General features: G+C 37.7%; 2 protein-coding genes and 2 non-coding genes across 6 annotated transcripts in view; 2 read left to right on the top strand and 2 right to left on the bottom strand.

Moving 5' to 3' along the window:
• LOC129245664 (uncharacterized) overlaps positions 1-6,349 on the top strand; it is a 40,642-nt gene extending 34,293 nt beyond the window's left edge. For all 3 annotated transcript variants that reach the window (XM_054883991.1, XM_054884000.1, XM_054883984.1), the window contains exons 7-14: positions 19-925; positions 984-1,343; positions 3,528-3,985; positions 4,353-4,451; positions 4,519-4,829; positions 4,904-5,180; positions 5,252-5,407; positions 5,474-6,349. In XM_054883991.1, the coding sequence (XP_054739966.1) occupies positions 19-925; positions 984-1,343; positions 3,528-3,985; positions 4,353-4,451; positions 4,519-4,829; positions 4,904-5,180; positions 5,252-5,407; positions 5,474-5,674 (2,769 nt within the window). In that variant the 3' untranslated portion in view covers positions 5,675-6,349. The remainder of the gene's footprint in view (positions 1-18; positions 926-983; positions 1,344-3,527; positions 3,986-4,352; positions 4,452-4,518; positions 4,830-4,903; positions 5,181-5,251; positions 5,408-5,473) is intronic.
• Positions 6,350-15,677: 9,328 nt separating this feature from the next.
• Trnag-ucc (transfer RNA glycine (anticodon UCC)) lies at positions 15,678-15,749 on the bottom strand. Its single transcript has one exon. It is a non-coding gene; the product is annotated as a tRNA-Gly (tRNA).
• Positions 15,750-17,672: 1,923 nt separating this feature from the next.
• Positions 17,673-17,744, top strand: Trnag-ucc (transfer RNA glycine (anticodon UCC)). The gene has a single exon. It is a non-coding gene; the product is annotated as a tRNA-Gly (tRNA).
• Positions 17,745-17,991: 247 nt separating this feature from the next.
• On the bottom strand, positions 17,992-19,127 carry LOC129252997 (uncharacterized). The gene is made up of 3 exons (XM_054891206.1): positions 19,013-19,127; positions 18,726-18,955; positions 17,992-18,656 (listed from the first exon to the last, which is right to left on the bottom strand). The coding sequence occupies exons 1-3, from the start codon at positions 19,028-19,030 to the stop codon at positions 18,071-18,073; spliced, it is 834 nt and encodes a 277-aa protein (XP_054747181.1). The 5' UTR covers positions 19,031-19,127; the 3' UTR covers positions 17,992-18,070.
• Positions 19,128-23,945: the final 4,818 nt, after the last annotated feature.

Consider the following 23,945-nt stretch of genomic DNA (forward strand, 5'->3'; position numbering starts at 1 on the left):
TTGCACTACCTTTTACAGGAAGTTAATGAAGCTGTTATGAAGGAGTATCTGCAACGTGTCTACTCCTCCATACTGGCGAACTCCAAATTGGCTGAGTTGGGTGATGGGCTTCCCGAACTGCTGGTTCAACAGGCTCAATCTGTTGTGATTATGTACAAGGCGGTGGAAAAGGTGCAGAAGGAAGTCAAACGCACACGCGAAGATCACGAGAAATGTCTGGCCAACGATCACTCAGTGTTGTCGCGTGTTGCGCCTTGGCTGCGCTCGAAATTGCGCACTGCCGAGGAGAGTAAACTCAGCAAGTCAGCTTGGTCGGCACACGAGGAGGCGCTGAAAATGTGCACCAAACATAATTTACACCAAACTGCCTATTTCCTTAGTCGTGATTTGGCATTCATGAAGGAGCGTGAACCGGTTTTGTTGAAGGAACTGAAGAATGCGAAAACGCCGACGCGTAGCTTTCAGTGGGCTTGTCGTATATGGTCGCCTAGTGCGTGGATAATACGACGCAACTTTCAGGGTCAATCAGATGTGATACCAACGGTCATCAGCCAGCAGGCCACTTCTATTGTAACGCCTCGCTCTGATCCAAGCCAGCCGGTTTTCTTAGTGGAAAAGGAAATCATACGCACAACCAGTACACGCTGGCCGTTGTGGCGTTTATTGAATTTGATGCAACGCACCTGGTGTTGGACATGGAACATGATGTTTTTGCTTGGCATACTGGTGCCTTGGTGCAGTTCATTGGGACTGCGTGCGCTATTCAGTTTAAGACCGTTCATGCCGGATTTGGAGTTGTCTCAGATCAATGGTACGCTCTTTCCGCGCAAGACCAGCATTACAGAGACGATGGGCTCACGTTTGATTGCACTCTGGCGACACATATCAAAATCACGTACACACTTTGAAACGGAACCGGACACTGGTGAGTAGTGGGTGGTGGTAGGAACGTCATCAATTAATTTAATGCAACATATCCATAGGCTTCATCGGCAAAGGACTAACGCGCAACTTAAATCGGGTTTGGAATTATTTAATTAAGGGTTTCCTTGGCACGCTAATCATAGTCTTCGGATACCCGATAACTTGTTTAGCCACCAGTTTTCTCAGTATTGCGTTGGCGCTAACCGCGCCACTTTGGATTCCTATATTTACCGTGCTTTTGCACCTCTATATGATTCTCATCTACGATCTAGATTGTCCGGATAATAACCGCAATCGGTATTGTATTCTCCTGGAGGCCGTTATTTGGAACATTCTAATACAAGGCCTTATACAACCGGTGGCGGCCGTTTTGGTCGCCACATGTCTCTGCCCCCTGACGTCGGGGATAATTTTAGTTGGTAAGTTAATTACAGTGGTGGTAGGGAAAAGTTGTTCACGAAAAATTGCACATGCACGTACGCAGTAAGATGCATGCGCGGTGTTTCATTTTCTCATCAATTAAATTTTTTAAAGGACTCTAAAATTCAAAGACCAAATTTACAAAAAATGATTTTAAATATATAAATGCTCACACTTGATATTAATATAAATATCAAACGAAGGAGGATATATCCAGTTTTTAAATTTTTTTTCTTTTCGCCAGAACGAATATATGATATGTAGTACAATAACGTCCTTTGAAAAATTTATCCTTAAAATTTGCTAAACACAAAAAAAAAAAGTTTCATCACTTCCATAAGGAGGTTGACCATCTGAACACAGTCAGAAACTCCAGGGATTGGTGGAGGCTAGCCACTGCTTTGAAAAATCTCTCGCCAAAGGTTAATAGTAGCCTTGTAACATCTGGCTTTTATGAGCATTTTAAAGCTTTTTTTTATCGTACGGGTGATGAACCTTGTATACATTGGGTCCAGCCTATGGTGTTAGACCCTCTTCTCGGCGCACTGCTTGAAATGTGGGAATTGTAACTTGTACTCAAAGGGCTCAAAGACAAAATAATCACCTGGCAAATATCAGATTGCTCACGAGTATACAAGTGCGCCACAGAGTCTGTTCTAATTGAGGTGCTGAGTTCATTGAATGTGATTTTCCATAGGAAACAGATTCCCAACACCTGAGTAACGCTCATATTACAAGTCTGTTTAAGAAAAGTGATCCTGTCATGCCTTCAAATTGTTGCGGGCTTGCATTTCTTGACACTAGTTAAAGTTAAGTGAATTTGAAGCGAGTTTTCGTAAGAATTACTCCACTACTGATAATTGGTTCAATCGGACTAGTATCGTTCACCTCAATTTTTGTGCAAAAAAGCGTACTTTTCCGTTCTTTGTAGTTTTTTCATACACCTTTGACACAGTGTATTTTTTATTGCGACACTACAAATCAGGTCCGCTATAACGGAGGTGTACGGCAAGATTGTTTGCTGAACCTTTTTTCTTGTATCTTAATGACCTAAGTGACAGTCTACAATGCGGTGTTAAAGTTGCTGATGCTGTGATGAAGGTACTGCTGTACGCTGACGATATTGTTTTGCTTGCAGATTCTGCAAAAAATGATTGATGATCTTTACGCTTATTGTACACAGTAGGGTCTAAACGTAAACCTGTCTAAATGCAAAGTTATGGTTTTCAGAGAATCTACAAGAACTCCAAAAAATTGTAAATTTTTCCTGGTCGATTATGTTCTACGGTGCTTAGATATGCGGTGTTGATAGATATTATTCAGTAGAGAAAATTCTCCGATTCTTTCGAAAAAAGTGAGTCTCTCTACCTCTAAATTCGCCAAACTATATGCTCCACCTAGAAACAGGTTTGTTAATGTAGCTTATCGATACTCTCTATTCCTATATAAGTAGACTAAAATATATTATACAATAGTGTAGGTATGGATTTTATTAATAGATAAATTAATTCAGAAGGAACTGCTAGCTTTTTCTGAATGACACAAAAGACATTAACACATGATCTTTATCCACATTTGGGGTCGCCAGGATCAATTTATTTTAATGATGAGCTCTCGGCGTGTGCCATAAGAGCTAGAAGTGGCTTACTAAAGCTTAATGCGAGAGCCTTCACTAATGCCACATCGTCAGCTTGTACTGTTGACAATTGAAATGTTGTATATAGGATTCATTTTATCGGTGTGTGTCCTATTTATTCAAATAATCGTGTAAAGTGTTTTGGTTTGAAAGTTTTGGGTCTACCTCAGGTGTTAAATATCTTAAGAGGAAATAAATATTTTTTGTTTACAAATAAATTAATACATAAATTAAATATTAAATTAAATTAAATAAATAGAAAATAGTAAAAATAAATAAACGCAAAACTAGTTGAGCTTTCATGCTCTGAAAGAAAGTATACGCCATGGACACCACCGTTACGTTTCCCCTTAGAAAATTTAAAGTCCTTCAAAAAAAACAAAATTTATGAGAAATTGAAAAATTCTGTACGCATCATAACCATATAAAATCTATAGATTCAAGTGCATGTACATTTTTTCCTGAATAACAAAGAAAGTTGATTTTTGTTGCACGGTTCAATGAATTTATTACATCCAATTTTATTTTATTTATGCCACGTTATTAGTTGGCGTTGCACGCTATTCGCTGCGACTACTCTGGGATTCCCTGACTTTTCATTTGTTCATCAAGAAATGTGGACGTGTGCCCGCTTCCGATAGTCTTGCCGTTCGACGTATTGCTGGCCCTGGTCTAGCCCTCGATTACTATTTTATAATTAAACCCGAACAAGCTTTGGCAGCATTTGAAGCGAAAATGGAATTGGATGAACTACAGGCATATCAGCACGCCATGGAACGCATCATACTGCAGCCACAAAAGGATTTTAGTCAATTTGTAGAAGCTTGCTTTGGCCCTTTCTCAGCCCAGTTGGCGAAGACAGGACCTTACCTGGCTTTGGATCGTGAGGCACACGACCTTATGAGCACATTGCACGAGAAATTAGAAAAGCGTAGACGAGAACTGCAAACCGCGCTGACGACACAATTGAAAACTCGCATCAAATTGAATACCACGGAATTAAAGGTGATTAACCCGCATTTGGACATCTTTTGAAGGCTTCGGTTGGGCACCCGGGTCTGGCCTTTTGTTCTGTCCTGTTCGAGTATCCTTTTTAAAAAGTTGTAACCGTAAATCGATAGAGAATTTAATTTTATAAAGTTACCTGGAAGCTCAAGTCGTTAGCTATAACAGAAATATGTTAAATTCACGTGCAAAGTCGAAAAAGCCAATCTGGCCAGACCCGGGTGCCCAACGAAAGGTTAAGGTTGATTCATATTGTTTTTCTTTCTTAAAATGTTAATAAAATGTGCACAACTGTATTAAGTTTAATATTGAATGAAATGTGCCAGAAGAAATTCGTACGATATTTAAGCTTTTACTTGCATTCCAGATTGCCATACAACTGGCCGCCCATATTTTAGAGAAATGCTATCCGTCGCATGTTATTGCAAGGCTCTCCATAAGCGAGGAGGACTTTTGGGATAATAAGGTACACATTTTTAACTCTTCTCAATTATCGCAGTTCAGATGAATTTCATTTGACTTTTCTACTTCAGGGTCTTACCGTAAACGACTGGCCCGGTCTTGCCGGACTTATGTATACCGAAATATTTAGCTTAGATTTTCTAACGCCATTGACTGAAAACGATACACATTTTAAACTAGAACCGCATCCCTCGCTTGACTTGACACGTTACACAGAAATGGTACAAAACGCTACCGATGTGATAGGCTCCAAAGGATTGGATTTACTGGGTAACGTGTATGCGCCGCGTGGTAATGTGCAGGTGCACTTACCTTTTCTCGAAGTGACGGCCTTCAATCCACGTTCACGAATCACGCTGACTTTCAGAAAGCCAGAGAAGAGGTGAGTGCAACCGATATCAAAAAGTACAGAGTAAAATGGAATTTATTAATGAATTACTTATGACCGCGACACAGAGACATGTCCGTCGGTTTGACGACGCCACGTGTGCGCGCTCATCGCTCGCAGCATACGAAAACACCCGAACCGCTTAAACCTTGGCGTCCATGGAAAAAGAAATCGGATGAGAAGAGCGTCACGGAGAAACTGCTTATACCTTTGCCTGTGCCGCATCCAGTACACATTGCCATTGCTATACACAATCGCGACTCCGAACATCCTATACCGCTCGACTCAGAGCTTGTATGGGAAATACTCAAGTCGATTGAGGATTGTCAAGGCGGTGATGTGATGGTGAGTGGGTGTAGAATATGAAAATAAAAAACAAGTTAAATTAAGTCGATATTTTTTTACTCATTTTGCAGGCTGTGCAGTCGGTTGCGCGCTATCGTGGCGCTGTAGCTGACTCTAGTAATGACTCGTTAGCTACTAGTAGTAGTATTGGGAGCACACGTGATTCCGGCTCGGGCTCGGGCATCGTAGGCAATGGCACCGAAACCTTACCCTGCGTCAACCGCGAGGTGAGTTGCACGAACACTTACAATTAGTTTCATATATATGGAAATACATGACGGTGCCATCGATAGGTTTGCACGCAAGTAAAGGTGGCCGAGGAGCCAGTCCAAACGTCCGGCTTCCATTGGACACTTAGTAATTGGGGAGCAGCGCAAACGGCGCGTCGACGCACCAACTCAAATGTGCGCGTTGATTTGGCGAGTCCCGAGGACATCTCCCTGGATACGGACAGTTCGCGTGCGGTATTCAACGCATACGGTACAACGGTTTAGGCGACCAGTAAAGTAGAAGACAACTATGTGAAGCAGCTAGAAATTAGCTAAAAAAAACGAAATTTTTTAATTTACATTCGTATAAATTGGAAAGTATTTTGCATAAAGCATATAAATGCACAATTTAATTTGTTCAAAAACGAACAAATGCGAAATTGCGAAACGAGGCAGTAGCGTGGACGAGGCGTGCATATGCAAATTCTAAAAGCATCAGCATCAGCAACACACATCCATACACCCAAGCATATGTTGTCGTTCATGTGCATACATTCATATAGAGTACATATTTGCATACATATAGTAGTTATGAAGGTGAATACATAGTAGTTATATATAAATATACAGGCATATATATTTGTATTACTAGTTTATACATACATTATACATTTAAAATATGCATACATACATACAAAACTCTGTACAGTACGGCCATATGTACATACATATAAGGCATCTAGTCGTGCGAACAAAAGGAAGACGTTAAGATGTTATTGAGATATACAAATTTGGTCGGCACTGCAGTCACTCTTACTAATTTGGTCAGCGGTTGCAGCTATTTCTTGAAATTTATTATATTTTATTACACATTTATGTGTTTGTTTTGATGTTTAGGGAATTTTTATTTATGCACATTTTTTTCTATATTTTAAAGCATTCAAACAACAAATGAACCAAATGAACAAATTCTATTTTTATATTTTTTTTCTTATATAATTTAAATAGTATGTATTTGTATATAAATGTTAATAAATACGAACTTTTTTATATTTTAAAGCATTCAAAGAACAAATGAACAAAAGGAACAATTTTTTTATTTTTATATATTTTTCTTATATAATTTAAATAGTATTTTTATATAAATGTTAATAAATACGAATTTATTATGTTTTTACATGAACTAAACTCGAATATTACCCACATTTTTTTCTTTTTTCTCTTTTTTTTTGTAAATGAACTTATAAAGGGTGATCAATTTAGAGGTCTGATTTAAATTAAATTAAAATAATGAAAATTCAAATTGATTGCACGCAAATTAATTTTACACACATTTTTTTCAATTTTTTGTTTGTTTTTTTGTGTGAGAATGTGAATGAACTTATAAAGGGTGATCAATTTAGAGGTATCAGATTAAAATAATGAAAATTCGAATTGATTGCACACAAATGATTTTATACACATTTTTTTCCTTTTTTTCTTTTTTTTCCTTTTTCTCTTTTTTTTCTTTCTTCTATTGTTCTATTTTTTTCCTTGTTCTCGTTTTTTCTTTCTTCTATTTTATCTTTTTTGTTTTTTTGTTTTTATTTTTTGTGTGAGTGAATTTATAAAGGGTGATCAATTTAGAGGTATCGGATTTTAAATTAAAAAAGAACGACGAAAATTCAAATTGGTTGGACAATCTTTAATATTTTTATTGATAATCATTCATGACATTTATTTTTTAAAGATAATTCCTTTCAAATGTTGGCCGCAACTGCGGCGTAAACACCAATTTCGAATTACTCACTGCAGGACTTTGGTCGGTATCTCCTGAATAACTTTGATAAATGTTCGCTTCCAATGCCTCAATCGAAGCTGAGTTATCCACAAAGCGCTTAGACTTTACATACCAACACAAATAAAAATCCAGAGATGTGATATCACACGATCTTGGTGGCCAATCCACTGGTCCGAGACGAGATATAAACTGCTCACCGAAACGGCAACGCAGTAAATCCATTGCTTCACGGGAACAAATGTTGTGGAGATCACGGGCTCCAATTTCCGGCATCAAAAAGTCAACCAAGTTTATCATGGAGGGATAGCGTTCGCCATTCACTGTTACATTGGCGCCAGCCTGGTCTTTGAAGAATTATGCGCCGATTATCCCTCCGCACCAAACGGTTGTTTTCAATGGATGTAAAGGCTGCTCTTGAATTGCTTCGGATTGCTCTTCAGCCCAAATAAGGCAATTTTTCGTATTGACGTAGCCTTTAAGCCTCATTACTGAACACCATAAGTTGGCCTGGGCGCGCGCGTTGAACACTTTTCACTGAGCGTCGATTTTCGTAATAGAATACGTTGTTGAGGCGTACGTCTTTCTATGAAATGTCAATGAATACTGAAAAAATTATGCATTTAGTTTGACTGTAGTCACGCTTGATCTGTGAAAATAGCCCTATTGGAAAAAGTATCTCCAAGCTGATCACCCTTTACTACTTTAACGTTTATACTTAATTATAGTTCACCGTAAAGTTTATGATATTACTTTTATTTTTTATAGTCATATTAACAAAAGCTAAGGCCGTTAGAACTCAACTCATTTTATATTTTTTTAATTAAAAATATCAATTAAACCGCATTTAAATATCCACCTGAAGTAAATATGAACAAAAATATGCGTTTAAATTTAATTTATTTTTAAACATTGAAAGTCTTTAATTATCTTAACATACTTTTCAGCGTCTTTAACGTTTGATATTTGCAAATATATTTAATTGCACGAAAATTTGTTATAACTCTCACTCATTTTTCTTAAAGCAAAAAAACTTCCATTACAAGTCATTTCACGCATTTCAAACACACAAAAAAATACTAATTCTTTTAATGAACTGTATTGTGCATTGCTTCTTTAAGAATCAACTGAACTAAAATAGATTATTTAGCCGTAGTCAAGACGCCCTTATAAGAACGCAACCAAAAATTGAAATGAGATTTACATTTTAAGTAGTAACAAAACTAACAAATTAATGTTAATTCTATTAATAAATTATCAATACGAATTCTACGTACGAATATACTTACAATTTGAAAAAAATAAAAATAAAAAAATTAAAAAAAAAATACATTGCAATTGATAGAAGATATAAGTAATATGACATTTACAATTTATATACAAGCGAAGCATAGTTATACAAATATTATACATAAAAAATATTAATAGATATTTACATATAACTATTTCGCTCTACCACACCTCCTCCCATGCCCTCCTGTGACCCAGCTATGCTCCCCCTTAAGCGCTCTCCCAGCCTGCCACCTGATTCTCTTCAAATTAGTAGCTGCATACAAAAGTGAAAAGTTAAATTTAATGAATTTTAATTAACTACAACTACAACTACATACATATGTGAAATTATGTGAAATAAAATTCAAGTGAAGTTTTGCAATTGAAATTTATAATTAAATATATGCTAATTAAATTTATGTATGTCTGTTAGCAGCGAAAAGCGGAGAAATATTGATATGTGCGGATATTTAACAGTTGGAAAAATATTATGAACTATATAAATATGGAATACATACACAAATACACCATACATGCACACGAATTCGTACTTGTTAAAAACAACAAAAAAACAAAAACACGATTGTATTACACGAGGCGAAGCAGCACTGAAATATGTAGGTGTTGTTGCCTCACCAACAGAACAAACACCAAAACAGAGTTTGCTGTTTGAAATTTTGTTTACAAAACCACACAAATGCCAATCATGCGAAGTATCGCCTTTTTGTTTTGAAAAAAAAAAAAACGAAGTTATACAAAAAAAAAGTGTTCCCTTAAAATTACCTTTTTTCATGCAAAAATTGTTTCAATTACCTGCTTTGTATTTTCAACTAGCTTTAAAGTACTGTTAAAATATGTGCGAGTATTTTATTGATACTAACTTAGCTAACTTTGCCATGCATAAAATACATACAGTTGCGGTCAAAATAATAGTAGTGCGCAATCAGGGGGAAATAAATGAAGAAGTAAGAGTTTTTTCTTGTTAAATACATATTTTGTTCACAATAAAATCATGAAAGTAAACTAAAAAAAAAATCATTATAACGTTATTAAAATTAAATTTCATACGAACTTTGTCAAAAAAATAGTAAAAATAGTAGTATGATTTTGTTGTTAAAAAAAAAATATTTAAAATAAATCTTAATTTTTATCAAATTTAAAGGAAAAAGGAGAAACCCATCCTTAGGAAAATCAAACACAGAAAGTGGCGATGGATAGGTCACACATTGAGAAAACCACCAGATAGCATCACGAGAATGGCACTGGACTGGAACCCGAAAGGGAGCAGAGGTCGCGATCGACCAAAAATCACTTGGAGAAGGTCGATGCTACGCGAACTAGCAGATGCCGACATCTCATGGGACGGTGCAAAAACAACAGAAAAGAACGACGTGCTGTAAATGTGTACGGTGGAAGAGTCTTGTCGAGGCCCTATGCTCCCGAGAGGAGTGAACAAGAAAAAAAGAAAAATTTATGCGTATAACACATGGGCTGAAAAGTTCCGGGCCTAACAACGAAACCACGTTGTCAGCTTCCTGTTGTGATACTATACTTTCAAAACGTATATATTTATGACGCTCGAAAGGATGTAGTTGATTTTTTGGTGCCTTTTAATTAGGTTATGTTAGCCAGGTTGCTTGTCTAAAACAAGACAATCGGTGGCGCTAAGGCCCATTGTGATACCTGTATTTGCCTTTTAATTAGTAATTGCACTTTTCTAGGGCTATAGTTTCCACGCTTATCTCCAGCTCCATTCACTTTTAATTTTAGTAGCAGGTGCGAAAGGATTATTCTTTGAATACCTAACCACTACACGCATTGATTTACAGAGTTTGATTGAAAAGTAATGAGCCTTCCCGCGCGGAGCGTCTGCCAAGCGATCAACCGAATCGGCTGGTGAGGAAAAATGATCGTTGGACCTTCCCCTTCCACTAGAAACCGGTCGCAGTTCGCTGGCAACAGCGGTGCAGTCAACATCGCTCCGCGCGTGGAAGCTGTTTTAAAAGTGTGTTAGGATTTTGCAGTGGCGAAAATGCAGCGATCGTTGGAGCAACTCGATCAAATTTTGCGTAAAGCTAAACAAAACGAGTACCGAAACCATTGGGCTATTCAAGGAGGCTTACGGGGACCAATCTCTGTCCAGTGCCCAGGTAAAACGATGGCACAAGTCGTTCAAGGAAGGCCGGGAGGACGTATAGAACCATGCTGATCATCTTTTTCGACTCTCGAGGCATCGTCCACAAGGAGTTTGTACCTCCAGGAAGCACTGTAAACGCGGCATTTTACAAAGAAGTGCTCCTTCGGCTGAAAAACCGTGTCGCCCAGCTTCGGCCCGACCTCGTCAACAATTGGACCCTTCATCACGACAATGCGCCGGCGCGCACCGCCTTCCTCTGCACCTCTGCATTGGCCAAGATGGGGGTTCCGGTGCTTCCCTACCCTCCCTACAGCCCAGACCTGTCCTTTCCGGACTTCTTCTTGTTCCCGCGCCTGAAAAGAAAGCTAAAGGGGAGGCGTTTCGACTCCATCGAGGCGATCCAAAAAACTGTGACAGCCGAATTGAACGCGATTCCGGCGGATGAGTTTAAGGGGGAAGTCTACTGTGACAAGGGAAAAAACAGGCTTATTTTCCGGATTTTATTTCTAACAAAATATTGCTCGTACATGAAATCTATTTAAACTCTTATCTTTATTATATATTTAAGTTTTTGAAAAAAAAAATTTAAGTCAAAATATTCAAAATGGCCGCTGTGGCACTTCTGCAAGCGCAGGTCCGCTTTTCTATACGGTGTACACGATATCTCGAGTTCTGATAAATGAATCAGCTTAAAAATTTAATTATATATATTCTCTGTAATAGTGTCTCTCGTCTGACATAGGATTTTTTTGATATCGTTATTTGTTAAATTGTTATAAACAATAGTAACATCAATTTTAGGCAAAAAAAAAGAAAAAAATTTCAAGAATTTTTTTTTCAACGCCCAAAATTTTTTATCGACATAATCCTACGTCAGACGAGAATCAATACTATGTATATGATAACAATATTTTGTTTTTTTTGTTTTAGATCACCGAAACGTAAGATTTCATGTACACCGTTTAGGCACCTAAGAAAAGCGGACCTGCGCTTGCAGAAGTGCCACAGCGGCCATTTTGAATATTTTGTTAGAAATAAAATCCGGAAAATAAGCCTGTTTTTTTCCTTGTCACAGTAGACTTCCCCCTTAAAAAATGTTTCCTGCAGTGGAAGGACCGCTACCAGCGGTGTATTGACGCTCAAGGGTCCTATTTTGAAGAATATTAGTTGTATCAGCCAAAAGGTTTAATAAAACTGCTTAAAAAAATAAGGCTCATTACTTTTCAATCAAACCCTGTAGCAATGAGTGCGTGACACCGTCCACTTGTTTCAGGTTAGGATTTATATTTTGATGCGTTACAAATCATTGTTGGTGAACAGCCCACAATATCTTCAACTTCTTTCTAAGTTTTTCCTTTCGAAATTAGTTTTTTTTTTTAAGGTTTCGCTGTTCAACGGTGCAGTGCTTGCCTCGTTCCAGAGCTGAAAAGTTTTCTTACTTATCCTTTTGTAAATTTTTAACACTACTAAATATTTTACATGTATTTTTTTGCAGCTGACTCCTTGCACTACTATTATTTTGGCTGACTCCTAGCCAATACCCTTGAAAAGAAATTAAATTACGGCACCAAGTGCTAACGTATACCGTTATAACACCACTTTTTTTTATTGTCTCTGCCTATACAACAGCATCTTAAGGAGTATCTACTATTATTTTGAGCGCAACTGTATGCACAATTATTTTTGGTATTGTAAAACACCTTTTGTCCGACTAAATAAAAAGTTTTTGTAACTCTAAATTGCGTAGTTCATAAAAATATCGCAGTCAATTTGGTTTCACATTGACTTCACAAGTATTACCTGAGTACACAGCAAACCGTTTTAACCCTTGGCGGTCGTATGTCTACTTAGCCACCAAAGCTTTTTTTACCATTCCGGTGACACTCGGCCACTACAGCAAGGAACCATACTAATTTTATACTCTGTTTAAATATGGAATTAATAAATCTTGTTCATCCTTCATAATCTTACGTGTTATGTATCACTGCGCTCCTTCAACGGAAATTAATTCCGACCGGTACGACACCAATTTCCAAATTTAATACGACCGCAAACGGTTAAAGCACACACACACATATACACCAACATTTACATAATTTAATACTTACATACAAACGCATTAAAATGTAATTCAATTTTGTGTCCCAGTGATTTTTTTTTTTAATTTTTTTTCTATTTATTTTTTTTTCTATTTATTATTATTTTTTTATTTACCCAAATATCATGTAAAACATTTATTTTGTAAATATTTTTATTTTTTATACGTTCAAAACATTTTTACTACTACTTGAGTTGTATTTGCTTTATACACACGCACTCACACACCCACGCGCATTATATACGTATTAAGCATATTCAATAAAGCATAAATTTATATTTAAGTACCAAAAGGCGAATAGAGAGATGAACCAAAAGTTGATACAAATTTAATTATAATAGCAATTTGCATTGATGACAAAGCGCGGCTGGTTTAATTGCGAAATGGAAACGATTTCTAATAAATTGTAGTGTTATGAGTAAAATGTTGCGAACAAAAAATATATTTGAACAAAAAGCGGTTTCGTTTTATTTAAAAATGGCGAGTTGGCTGAAATTGAAAATTGAAATTTGAAAAAGGCGAACGAAGAAGCACCGACAAATTTGGTAACTCCTAAAACATTCAGGTTAAAAAGCCCATTATATTTGAAGCTCTGAAAGCAAAGGGATTAATAGTCAAGGAGAAAAGCAGAGAAGTGACAGGAAGAAAGAGGTAGAATAGAATAGAGAGAGAGAGAGGAAAGGATAGAATAGAGAGAGAGAGGAAAGGATAGAATAGAGAGAGAGAGAGATAGGATAGTATACAGACAGAGAGAGAGAGATAGCATAGGATAGAGAGAGAGAGAGGGAGAGAGGTAGGATATAATAGAGACAGGGAGAGAGGGAGTTAGGATAGGATAGGATAGAGACCGAGAGAGATAGGATAGAATAGAGACAGAGGCCGTGATCCTGTGAGAATTTTCCAGATTCTTTGGCAAATCTGAAAATATCCTCTAGTTTTAGAGAACGAATTTTACTCATTCTCATGACATCCATTTGTGAACCAACATCAAAACGCCTACCACAAATAGAAGCTCCTCGGCCAAACACCTGACAGAAGTGTACGCGCCAATTATTTATTTATTCATTTTTTATGACATCGAAGCCCAAAATTCGTAGTCTGGCTCTAGCAAAGGCAGGACAATCAAAGAGAAACAGAGAAAATGCTCAGTGCTATCCGCCGCCTCTAAGCAAGACAGGCAAATCAGGCAAGTCGGGTTCTCAATGATTCCAATGCTGGTCATATGTTGACCCCATCAGTTGTGTCCTGTACTAATACCGCCCATCAACCGAACGTCTTTTCTACCAAGTTTTAGAAGAAAATTAGGTGACTTGTGTAAAATCTTTTTTGGTTTTAGTGGCAAAAAGGCATATAAGCGATTCTACGACCGCTGGGAAGAAGCTATGCGCTTCACGCAAATTGCTTCTTTTTTTTTTTGTTTTAGTATTGTGTGCACTCTACAACAAAAACCAAGTAACTGAAAGCTCCAAAATTTGTGCGAAATACACAAAAAATTAAAAATTGAAAAGAAATTCATAAAATTGTTCATCCTTATAATCGGAATGTCTCGAAAAATTCTGGTGAAATGAAAGTTTGAAGTGGTTAAAAAATCGCATTGATTTAGCAATTTTTCTGCCCTGAGGTATTGAGCATTTTCATCCATATAAAAGGCTGCCCAACATGAGAACAGTTACATGACAATAAATTTATGCTACAAAAGCTCCTATGAAATCTGTTGAGACGAAATTACAAAAAAATAGAGATGTGACATTACAAATTTTAAATAGAGAAAAAACAAAATAATGATTTTTCAATGAAAATATGTTTTAATAGTCAATTTCTTTATGAATTGTAACTCATTATGAAGGAATTAAGAGGCTGGAAAGGAGTGAGAAAGGTGGGGCCGCTGTTTCCAATTTGGGAAGGGCGAGTGGAGGCGCTCTTCCGTGAGCTGCGGAAGCCCGTAGTTGCAATTGACATAAAAACAAAAATTCCGAAAAAGAGATTATTCAAGGTGGCGCAAAATCAAACATCCTAATCCAAATTAATAAAATTATTCCCGTAAATCCTCGCAGTTGCAGTATAAAAACAGACAAGAAATGGAGCGCGTAAAGGCCAAAAGAAAGATTTCAAACACTCAAAAATTTTTTTTTTATTCAGTAAAAAATATAGGTACATATTCAAAAATAAAATTGGATGATTAATTTTGTGCCACCTTGAATAATATCTTAAAGTTATTGGTTGGAACAAAACTTCTTTTAATTTCATTTACCAGCATCCTCAACGACTTTTGAGGTGCATTTTGTTGTAATAATGCAAGGATCAAAAGCTGCTGCCTCCTTAAGCTTTGAAGAATTAGCAAATTAAGTTGTCACGTTTTTTTTTTTTTTTTTTTTTTAAACAAAGGCAGGCTGCAATCAAAACTCATTTGGGTTGACTGGGGAAGTTCAATATATTTATTAAAAAAAATAATAATAATAATTGGCGCGTAAACTTCTGTCAGGTGTTTGGCCGAGGTCCTCTTCCTATTTGTGGTGTGAGTTTTGATGTTGTTCCGCAAATGCAGGGACCTACAGTTATAAGGCGACTGTCATTGCCTGCCGAGAAGCGACCGCTAAACTAAACTAATAAAATTATAAACTGATAAAATTCGTTCTAAAGCTAAGTTTTTCTTTATTTTCCTCACAGCGTATTTTTCACAAACAAATTCAAAACATTCTCGGCGAAAATCAATGACGCAATTTAAGGCTAATTGCCTCAGCTAATTTGTCTTTTTGAATATAACAACGATTTCAGTGCGTAAATTTAAACTAAGCAGAAGCAACCCTCTTTAGCAAGCAACCGCGCTTAAAACTCACTTTTTCGAAGAGTTTAGACGTTTAGATGAATGTTGCTGCGACTTAATATTTAATTAGATTATTTAGATATGTAGAGAAATTTGTATAAAAAGTAAATATTGATGAAAATGCAAAATAATAAAAATGTAGTAGCAACGAAAAAAGTGAGAATAGCAAAAACGTAACTGTGCGTCGGCCGGGAATCGAACCCGGATCAACTGCTTGGAAGGCAACTATGCTAACCATTACACCACCGACGCACGTAAAATTTATTTGTCAAAAGACACTTTTGATATATCTAAAAATATTATTGGAATAAGGTGACTCGGCTGTTAGCCAACTTCAGGTTTTTATCAACAACAAATTTTAGTACAGGGCAACTCCTAATAATTCGCTATTAATTGGAAATTGCCAGTGAAAATTTATTATCAAATTTTGTAAATTATTTGGGATTATTAAAAAATCAATTTTCTTAATATAATCATTAAAAATGTCTGCATAAAACAGAATTAGGCGTCTGCATGGGGCAGTATTACAAAGCCAATAGCAATACATGCACACTTTTTTTAATACATTCACAATTTTCTTGCCTTCGTCGCTATGATTTACCGCAGACGTAAATTTGGTAAATAATTTAACATCACTGAACAACTCGGTGACGTTTCATTGTGATTGGCGAAAGAATCAAAGTTAGAGCAAATAATTTGAACGAGACGACACTAACGGCGATTTTTTAAAAAATACTTTTCTTTATAACTGTCAGGATGCCTAATTTTTCTCCTTTTTGACAGCTAATTCTTTCCCGGAACAACCGCCAGGTGGTGCTCTAAGTGAACTGATTTGAATTATGCCCTGTTTTTTGTTAGGTTGCCGCATCTCTGATTAAAATTTTTATCAAATTTGATCACCATTGCTTAACATTTGTTAAAGTTACACCTGAGTAAATCTACCTCCACATATGTGTTCGATTTTTTACAGATTTAAAAATGGATTTGAATTTGCAATAACGAGTTTGTACAAAATTTGGGTTAAAAATGGATTCAGTGGTTCGAAAACCTTAGACATATTGGGAAACTGTTTCGGTAATGATACTAAAGAAAATAGATGTTCGTAGTGGTATAACGAATGTAGTGAAAACCGATGAAAACATCAATAAGAGGAAAGAAAAGTTGATCAATAAGTCCAAATCAACCATCAGAGAGCTAGCAGAGAACTTGAACACGTTTAGGGCATTGTAGTTAGTGACTTAGGTTTATTGCGTGTTGCTGCAAATTTGGTTCCACTTTCGGTTCCAAAGAACATGAATTTCATGAAAAAAAAGCTACCAAAGACATGATTTCCATAGCTGAATTTAACCCAACATTCACCAATTGCATCATCACTGGAGATGAGACGTGAATTTATAAATACGACACGCAATTAACACATCAGGCGACTGAGAGCTCAGAATGAACGAACGAGCCGATACCAAAAACACCACGTCGTTTCCAGTCAAAAAAGAAAGTGATGCTCATAGTTTTTATGGCTTCCAACGGGATTGTATAACACAAATTTATGCCAGAAGGACAAATTAACTGTCTGGGACTATTATTTGGGACTTACGTGAAGCAATTCGCCAAAAAGAAGGGATTTGTATGGAAAGAACCCGTGGATTTTACACTATGATTGCGTTATCATGGCACCGTCGCACAGGGCCATCAGCATTTGAGAATTGTTGACCAAGAACGAAACGAATACTATCCAACAGTCATCGAATTCCCTTAATATGGCTCCCTACGATGTTTGTCTTTTTGATCGAGTCAAAAAACCACTACGGGGAACGCGTTTTAACAGGCGAAAGGAAGTAATGGAAAAATCGAAGAACGCTCTGATGGCTATAACGAAAATAGAGTTCCAAAAAAGCTTCTCAAGTTGAATCAAACGCTGGAATAAGGGCGTTGCAGTTGATGGGTAGTACTTTGAAGTCGAGAAGAGAGAAATAAACCTGCATTTTGAATTTTCTGAATATAATACGGGAACTTTTTGATCAAGGTGGCCTTTTCAATCGGCTGCAGTGTATTGTCTTGTGTAGCAAGATAAGTTTTATGTTGAAAATTTATTAATATAAGGCAGTCTGTTTCAGATATTTCATATATGTTAAGTGTTTGTGCTTAAATGTGTAATTGAAGAATAATTTGGTACGTGCGTTGGTGGTGTAATGGTTAGCATAGTTGCCTTCCAAGCAGTTGATCCGGGTTCGATTCCCGGCCTACGCACAATTCAATTTTTTTGCTTTAAACAGAAAGGAAATTAGAAATATCAAATAAAGAAAATTAACTTACTATTCACCACATGAAAGGACTTTTTATATCAGTTCACTAAGCAGCATTTTGCAAACAAAACGGCTAAGGAAAGAAGTTTTAATAATTTCTTTTTCTTTAACCTTTCAGTCGCCCAACGAGTCGAAAAATAAACCAATGATTTGTAGTAGCAACGTTTTGCTTTATTGCAGTAGTTATACGAGTATACAGCGAAAATCAAATTAGAGAGTTTCAAATAATTATGTTATTATTTCATATGCTGGAATTCTTGATCCATCGCTTCATAGCCACCCAGCAGCTCCCCCACCACCACCTGCCGCTCCTTTGCCACCATTGCTCGGCCATGGTCCCACTGCCTCCACATTGGGCACGTGATTGGTGCCTGCCGTAATCGGACTGAACGCCACATCCTTGGTCAAGGTGAGATGATGTGCGGCACCTGCGTTGCCGTTTCGAGTATACTGGCCCAGCTTGGACGCTTCGTATTCGGTTTTTTGTATCTCAGCAGCAGCAGCATGCGCTGAGCGTTGCAGTGCCGTTGCAGCTTCAGCCTCACGAGCCGCGGCGATGCGTTGCTGATGTGCCACTGCAGATTTGGATGCGGCCAAACGTTGTTGCGCCAGCACAACTGCTTGTGCGGCAGCTGCTGCTTCAGAGCGTTGAATGGCCGCGGCGGCCTCTGACTTTTGTGTTAGTATAGCGGCAGCGGTTTCCTTTTCCATAGCAATGCGTTGCTGATTGAGCACATTCTCTTTAGCTGCCTGCATTTGTTGTTGGGCAATTAAAACGTTGGCCGAAGCTTGCTTGGCAGAGGCAATAGCATTGGCCACTTCGCTGGGTGATGGCGCCGATCCATGGCGGGCGGCGCTAGAAAAGGCAAATATAAAAATTCACTTATAAACTATTATTTTTTTTGTTTTGTTTTTTTTTCCTCACAAGCTATTCCATGGATTCCAACCGCTGACAGCCAGTGCGTTAAAGCCGCCACTGAATTGGGCGCCATTACCACCGCCTAACCAAGGACTTGCACTGATGGCTACTGTGTGCCCTGAGTCGCTGCCAAATTCAGTTAAGCTGCGTTTAGTTAAGGATTTTTGATCAATGCTCGCCTCGTTGGCGCTGATGGTCGAAAATGCGGCCACGAACATCAGGAAGGCAAAAGTGAGCTGTGAACGGACAATTTGTATTAAATATTTTTGTGCTTCTGCATAATTTTTACTCACCATGAATTTAGTGCACATTTTCGATTTGAAAACTATTTTCGTTTTCTTTATTAATTGCTGAAATGTAATACGAAAAATGTGAACTTCACAATATTTTTAAACTTGGCTGTTTAAGCAAGTGCCAGACACAAACTGAATAGCTTTGGAAGCGCAAAAGTCTTTTATACAAAATTTCGCTTCCATGAAGCACCTAAAATGCATTAACACAATAACTTCAAATCATCCAAAGTAGCAAATAGACAAACATCCGAAGCGATTGTGTCTAATGTAAAGGGATTTCGGCAAATGGTCACGTAGAACAGTTTATTTTGCGCACCTTTCGCTTCCCGCCAAGCGCCAACCAAATGCGAAGCTGCTCCCTGCGCTAGTGGCTATTGCGATGCTTCAGTACTTTATTAAAAACTTTCGAATTGCAATGTAGTAACAAATTAAATTAAATGACCGCATTATCAGGAAATTTTAAGATTCAATGAATAGGCAGCTGAACCGGTTGTCCTGGATCTTCAAAGTGGACGCACTTGGTGGCCTAATTTACGGAATTTTATTGAGTGCAAAATGGTGACTAGGGGAGTTGAATGAATAGGCACGTTTTCGAGGGCGTCTAACCCAAAAATAAAATTGCATAAGTCTTATTAGAAAACATGGTTGGCCCACTCTCTTTTGAAAAAGCGACTTCCGCATTGCATAACAAGGAGAGATAAAATGAAGCGTCGATTGATAAGAGACAGAAAAAACTTATAACGTAATAATAGCTTCAAAAGATTCAAAAATATTTATTTATATTGGGAGCTTCGCCCGGCAAATATGTATGTATGTTTGTATTTCGAATGCATCAGTCAGCAGACTGTTAGATTGTTATTTACACAAATATGTTACATCACCGTCCTACCGAACGCTCTATTTTTTGGCTTAATGGCTGTTGTTGAAGTGGTTGAGTATTTTCACTGTAATAATCCTAATTAGTGACCACTGTCCTCGTGTGATGGTGGTTTTTTTTTTGTCCAACTACAGCAGCAAATTCTTTATATCGATGTCTGAGATCTGATTAATTTGCTGTAAGAAAGGCTTACCAAACGAGCGAAGTCGTGCCTCAGCTAGTCCTGGACATTCACATAGGTAGTGGAAAAGACGATCCCTCACCCCTTCCGCTTGCCAGCTTCTGCAGATGGGATTGAAGTGGAGGTTGAGTCTGGCTGCATGATCCCCTACTTTCCAATGACCTGTAAGGGTTGCAGTGATGTATGAAATGTTTGGTCGAGCACATCTTAACAGGTGATTCGTCCTTTGGATTTTGTACGATGGCCATGTGTTTTTTGTTGTAATACATGTAGTTAATTCCTTCCATCTTCTTTCGTCTAAAGCATGATAGTGTGAAGCAATGGATGCTTTTATTGTGTTGAGTGGCGTGACGACTGCCACCGCCTCTGCTATGTCTAGTGTCGAACGAACCTTTTCTTGCTAGCTCATCCGCTATCTCATTACCCCGTAGGTTTCTATGACCGAGAACCTATATCAGAGTAATTTCAAGCCAATAACTAAGTAATTATAGTTCCTCTCTACAATGTAAGACTAGTTTGGATGAAATGGAGTTGGAGTTTAAGGCCTTGATAGCTGCTTGACTGTCTGAAAAGATAGCTACTCTTGCACTAACTTCCTTGTAGAGTTTTAGTGATTTGTATGCTCCTCTGATCGGTAAAAGTTCTGCCCGGAACACGCTGACATAGTCAGGTAGTCTAATTGACTGAGATAGGTTGAGTAACTCCGAATGGAAGCCAGCTCCCACACCACAGTTCATCTTAGAACCCTCAGTGTATATTTCAATATCATATCTTCCTATCACCTTCTCTTTGTTCCACTCGACTCTCGGCGGAAAACGTACCGTAAAGTCTTTCTTGAAGTTAAGGTCGGGGAATGTGTAGTGTGATCTGTTTTTGAGAGGGTCCCTGTAGGAGATTCTTGTTGGCGATCTTTCTATGTCTCTGAGTCTCACCGCGCTGCAAGTAGCCACGATTGTTTTTATATGTAGGTCTAATGGTAATAGATGAGTTAGTACATTGAGCGCTTCAGTAGGACTGGTGCTAAGCGCTCCTGTAGTTAAGATATCTTGTTCAGCTTGATTTGGTTGTATTTCTTTTCTGTTGCGCGCCACCAGACTAGTGCCGCATACATATGTTAGTATTGGCCTTATAATGGCTGTGTAGGACCAATTGGATAGTTAGACCCCATTTTTTACCCAACATTATCTTACACGTGTAAAGTGCTATATTTGCTTTCTTTACCCTGTACCCTACGTTGGACCTCCAGCTGAGTTTGGGGTCTAAGATAACACACACCTGGGTATTTTGCCTGTTAGGTTAAAGTAAGACCAACGCCGTTTAGTTTTGGGGGATTACAGTTTGGTATCTTGGTTTTCTTAGTGAATAGCATCAGTTCAGTTTTGCTCGGGTTTACACTTAAACCACAGAGTGTGGCCCAGTTACTGAGTAACACCAGGGCTCCCTCCATAATCTCACTGATTATGGTTGGAAACATTCCTGAAACCAAGGGCACCATGTCATCCGTGTACGCCACTACTTTAATTTCCTTTCGGTTGAATTTGGTAAGGGTATTATTGATAACTAATAACCACAGCAGGGGGGATAAGACCGCACCCTGAGGGTTCCCTGTTGATAGGGCATTTTACCGTGCTACTGCCTACCTCACCGATGATTCTAGTTTTAAGCATGTTCTCTATCCATTCGTTTAGACTTATGTCTGTGCCTAACATATTAAGAGCCTCAATTATGGATCTTATGCTAACATTGTTAAACACCCTCTCTATGTCGAGAAAAGTGACTAGTGAGTATTGTTTGCATTCTATGCTCCTCTCAATCGTCCTTACAACCTCATGAAGAGCTTAATAGCTACGACAATAAACAAAATTTGCCATATTTGGGCTGAAGAGCAACCCGAAGCCATTCAAGAACAGCTTTTACATCCATTCAAAACAATCGTTTACTACGGCCTTTGGGCTGGAGGAATCATCGGCGTATACTTCTTCAAAGACAAGGCTGGCGCCAGTGTAGCACTGAATGGCGAACGCTATCGCGCCATAATAAAATTGGTTGACTTTTTGAAGGCGGAAATTGAAGCCCGTGATCTCCACAACATTTCGTTCCAACAAGACGGCGCTACTTGCCATACAGCCCGCGAAGCAATGGATTTACTGCGTCGTTGTTTCGGTGAGCAGTTTATCTCCCGTCTCGGACCAGTGGATTGGCCATCAAGATCGTGTAATATCACATCTTTGAACTTTTAATTGTTGTAAAATCTAAATGCTTTGTGGATAAACCAGCTTCGATTGAGGCATTGGGGCTCAATATTACTAAAGTTATTCACGAGATATTGACCGAAGTCCTCCAGCGAGCCATTCAGAATTGGTGTTTAGGGATGGCCGAATTGAGGCGCAGTTGTAGCCAACATTTGAAAGGGATTATCTTTAAAAAATAAATGTCATGAATGGTTCTACACAAAAATAATAAAGATTGCCCAATCAATTTTTGGGTTGTTCGGAAAGTTATTTCGTTTTTTTTGTGGTGAAAATGAATCAGGCCTTTCAGGTGATCATAAACAGTTGAATTCGATATATTTAACCTCTCACCGATCTCACGTGTTTTTATTCGTCGGTTTGCAACAACTAATGCCTTTATCGCGTCTTTATCAGCTTCAATCGGCCTTCCAGAACGTGATGCATCTTCGACATCAAAATTGCCGGATCGAAATTTTGCAAACCAGCTCTGGCTCTGGCGTTTTGTCAACACATTTTCTCCATACACATCGGTTAATTTCTTTCGGGCTTGAACAGCACTTTTACCTTTTCTAAAGTAAAAAAGTAAACTATGACGAAAATGTTGCTTATTGCTCTCCATATTTAAAAGGACACCGACCAAAAACTACCAGGTAAAATCAATTGAACTTATTCACACACAAGCCCTGCTATATCAGCTGTCAAAATATATAATGATAATGCGACTTAAGTGTGAAGTTAGCTGTGAAAAAATTCAATTAAATCCTCTGTCGGGAAAAAACGAAATGACTTTCCGAACAACCCAATAGAATTTTCATTATTTTATTTAAATTAAAATCCGATACCTCTAAATTGGTCACCCTTTACAAGCAAGATTTTTCAAAATCCGTTAAGACGTTTATTAGGAGAAATTAAACCAGACGAACTGGCAGATATATGCATGATTATGATCAGTAGAGGGCGAATATAGTCAACTGCGGCGCAGTTTTCTCATAACACAATTTTTTGTATAACCTTATTATTTCGTCTTGTATTTATATAAGGGAATGAAAAGTATATTCTGAAAAAGCAGGAATAACCGTTTTCATATTACCTCTAACTTTACGGGGTTCTTTACCGAAGCGGTAAGCGTATTTTGTAGGACAAAAAACCAGATTGAAGGAAAAACGGTATGTTCTTTTCAACGTTTTATTACACACTAAACTTAAATCTATACAAGTAAAAAGAAATGAAGTAAAAAAGGAACTAAGTAGGAATTCGGGTTGCCAACTACTTTCAATTTCATTATTTTCTAATATATTTTTGTTCTCTTAAGCGCTTATTAAGGGGTTAGGGATAGTCAGAGGCACGAAAAAATGATGATTTTTAATAATTTTGGTTTGCTAGTCAACTGCTTTATTTTACAAAAATAAAAACAAAGCATTAATACATCAAGTCAAGTGGAAACTTTAGCAAAATTAAAAAAAAAAAAATTAATAATTGTAAAAGTTATCGCTGTTTGTGTGAAGCCCACCTCCCCAGAAGTCCCTGGCGGTGATCATCACATGTCCTTGGAGATTCATCTAAAATCAATCGAGCAAGAGGAACTAGTTTTATTAATAGATAATCTGGAGCCTGCTCGAAGCATTTTTTTTTTTTTTTCAAAAT

Source organism: Anastrepha obliqua, chromosome 1 (genome assembly GCF_027943255.1).
Source record: "Anastrepha obliqua isolate idAnaObli1 chromosome 1, idAnaObli1_1.0, whole genome shotgun sequence".
Taxonomy (NCBI): Eukaryota; Metazoa; Arthropoda; class Insecta; order Diptera; family Tephritidae; genus Anastrepha; species Anastrepha obliqua.

Coding starts and splice junctions, on each gene's coding strand:
- LOC129252997 (XM_054891206.1), bottom strand. Junction 18,657..18,725: donor TGGAATCCATGGAATAGCTT/GTGAGGAAAAAA, acceptor TGCCTTTTCTAG/CGCCGCCCGCCATGGATCGG.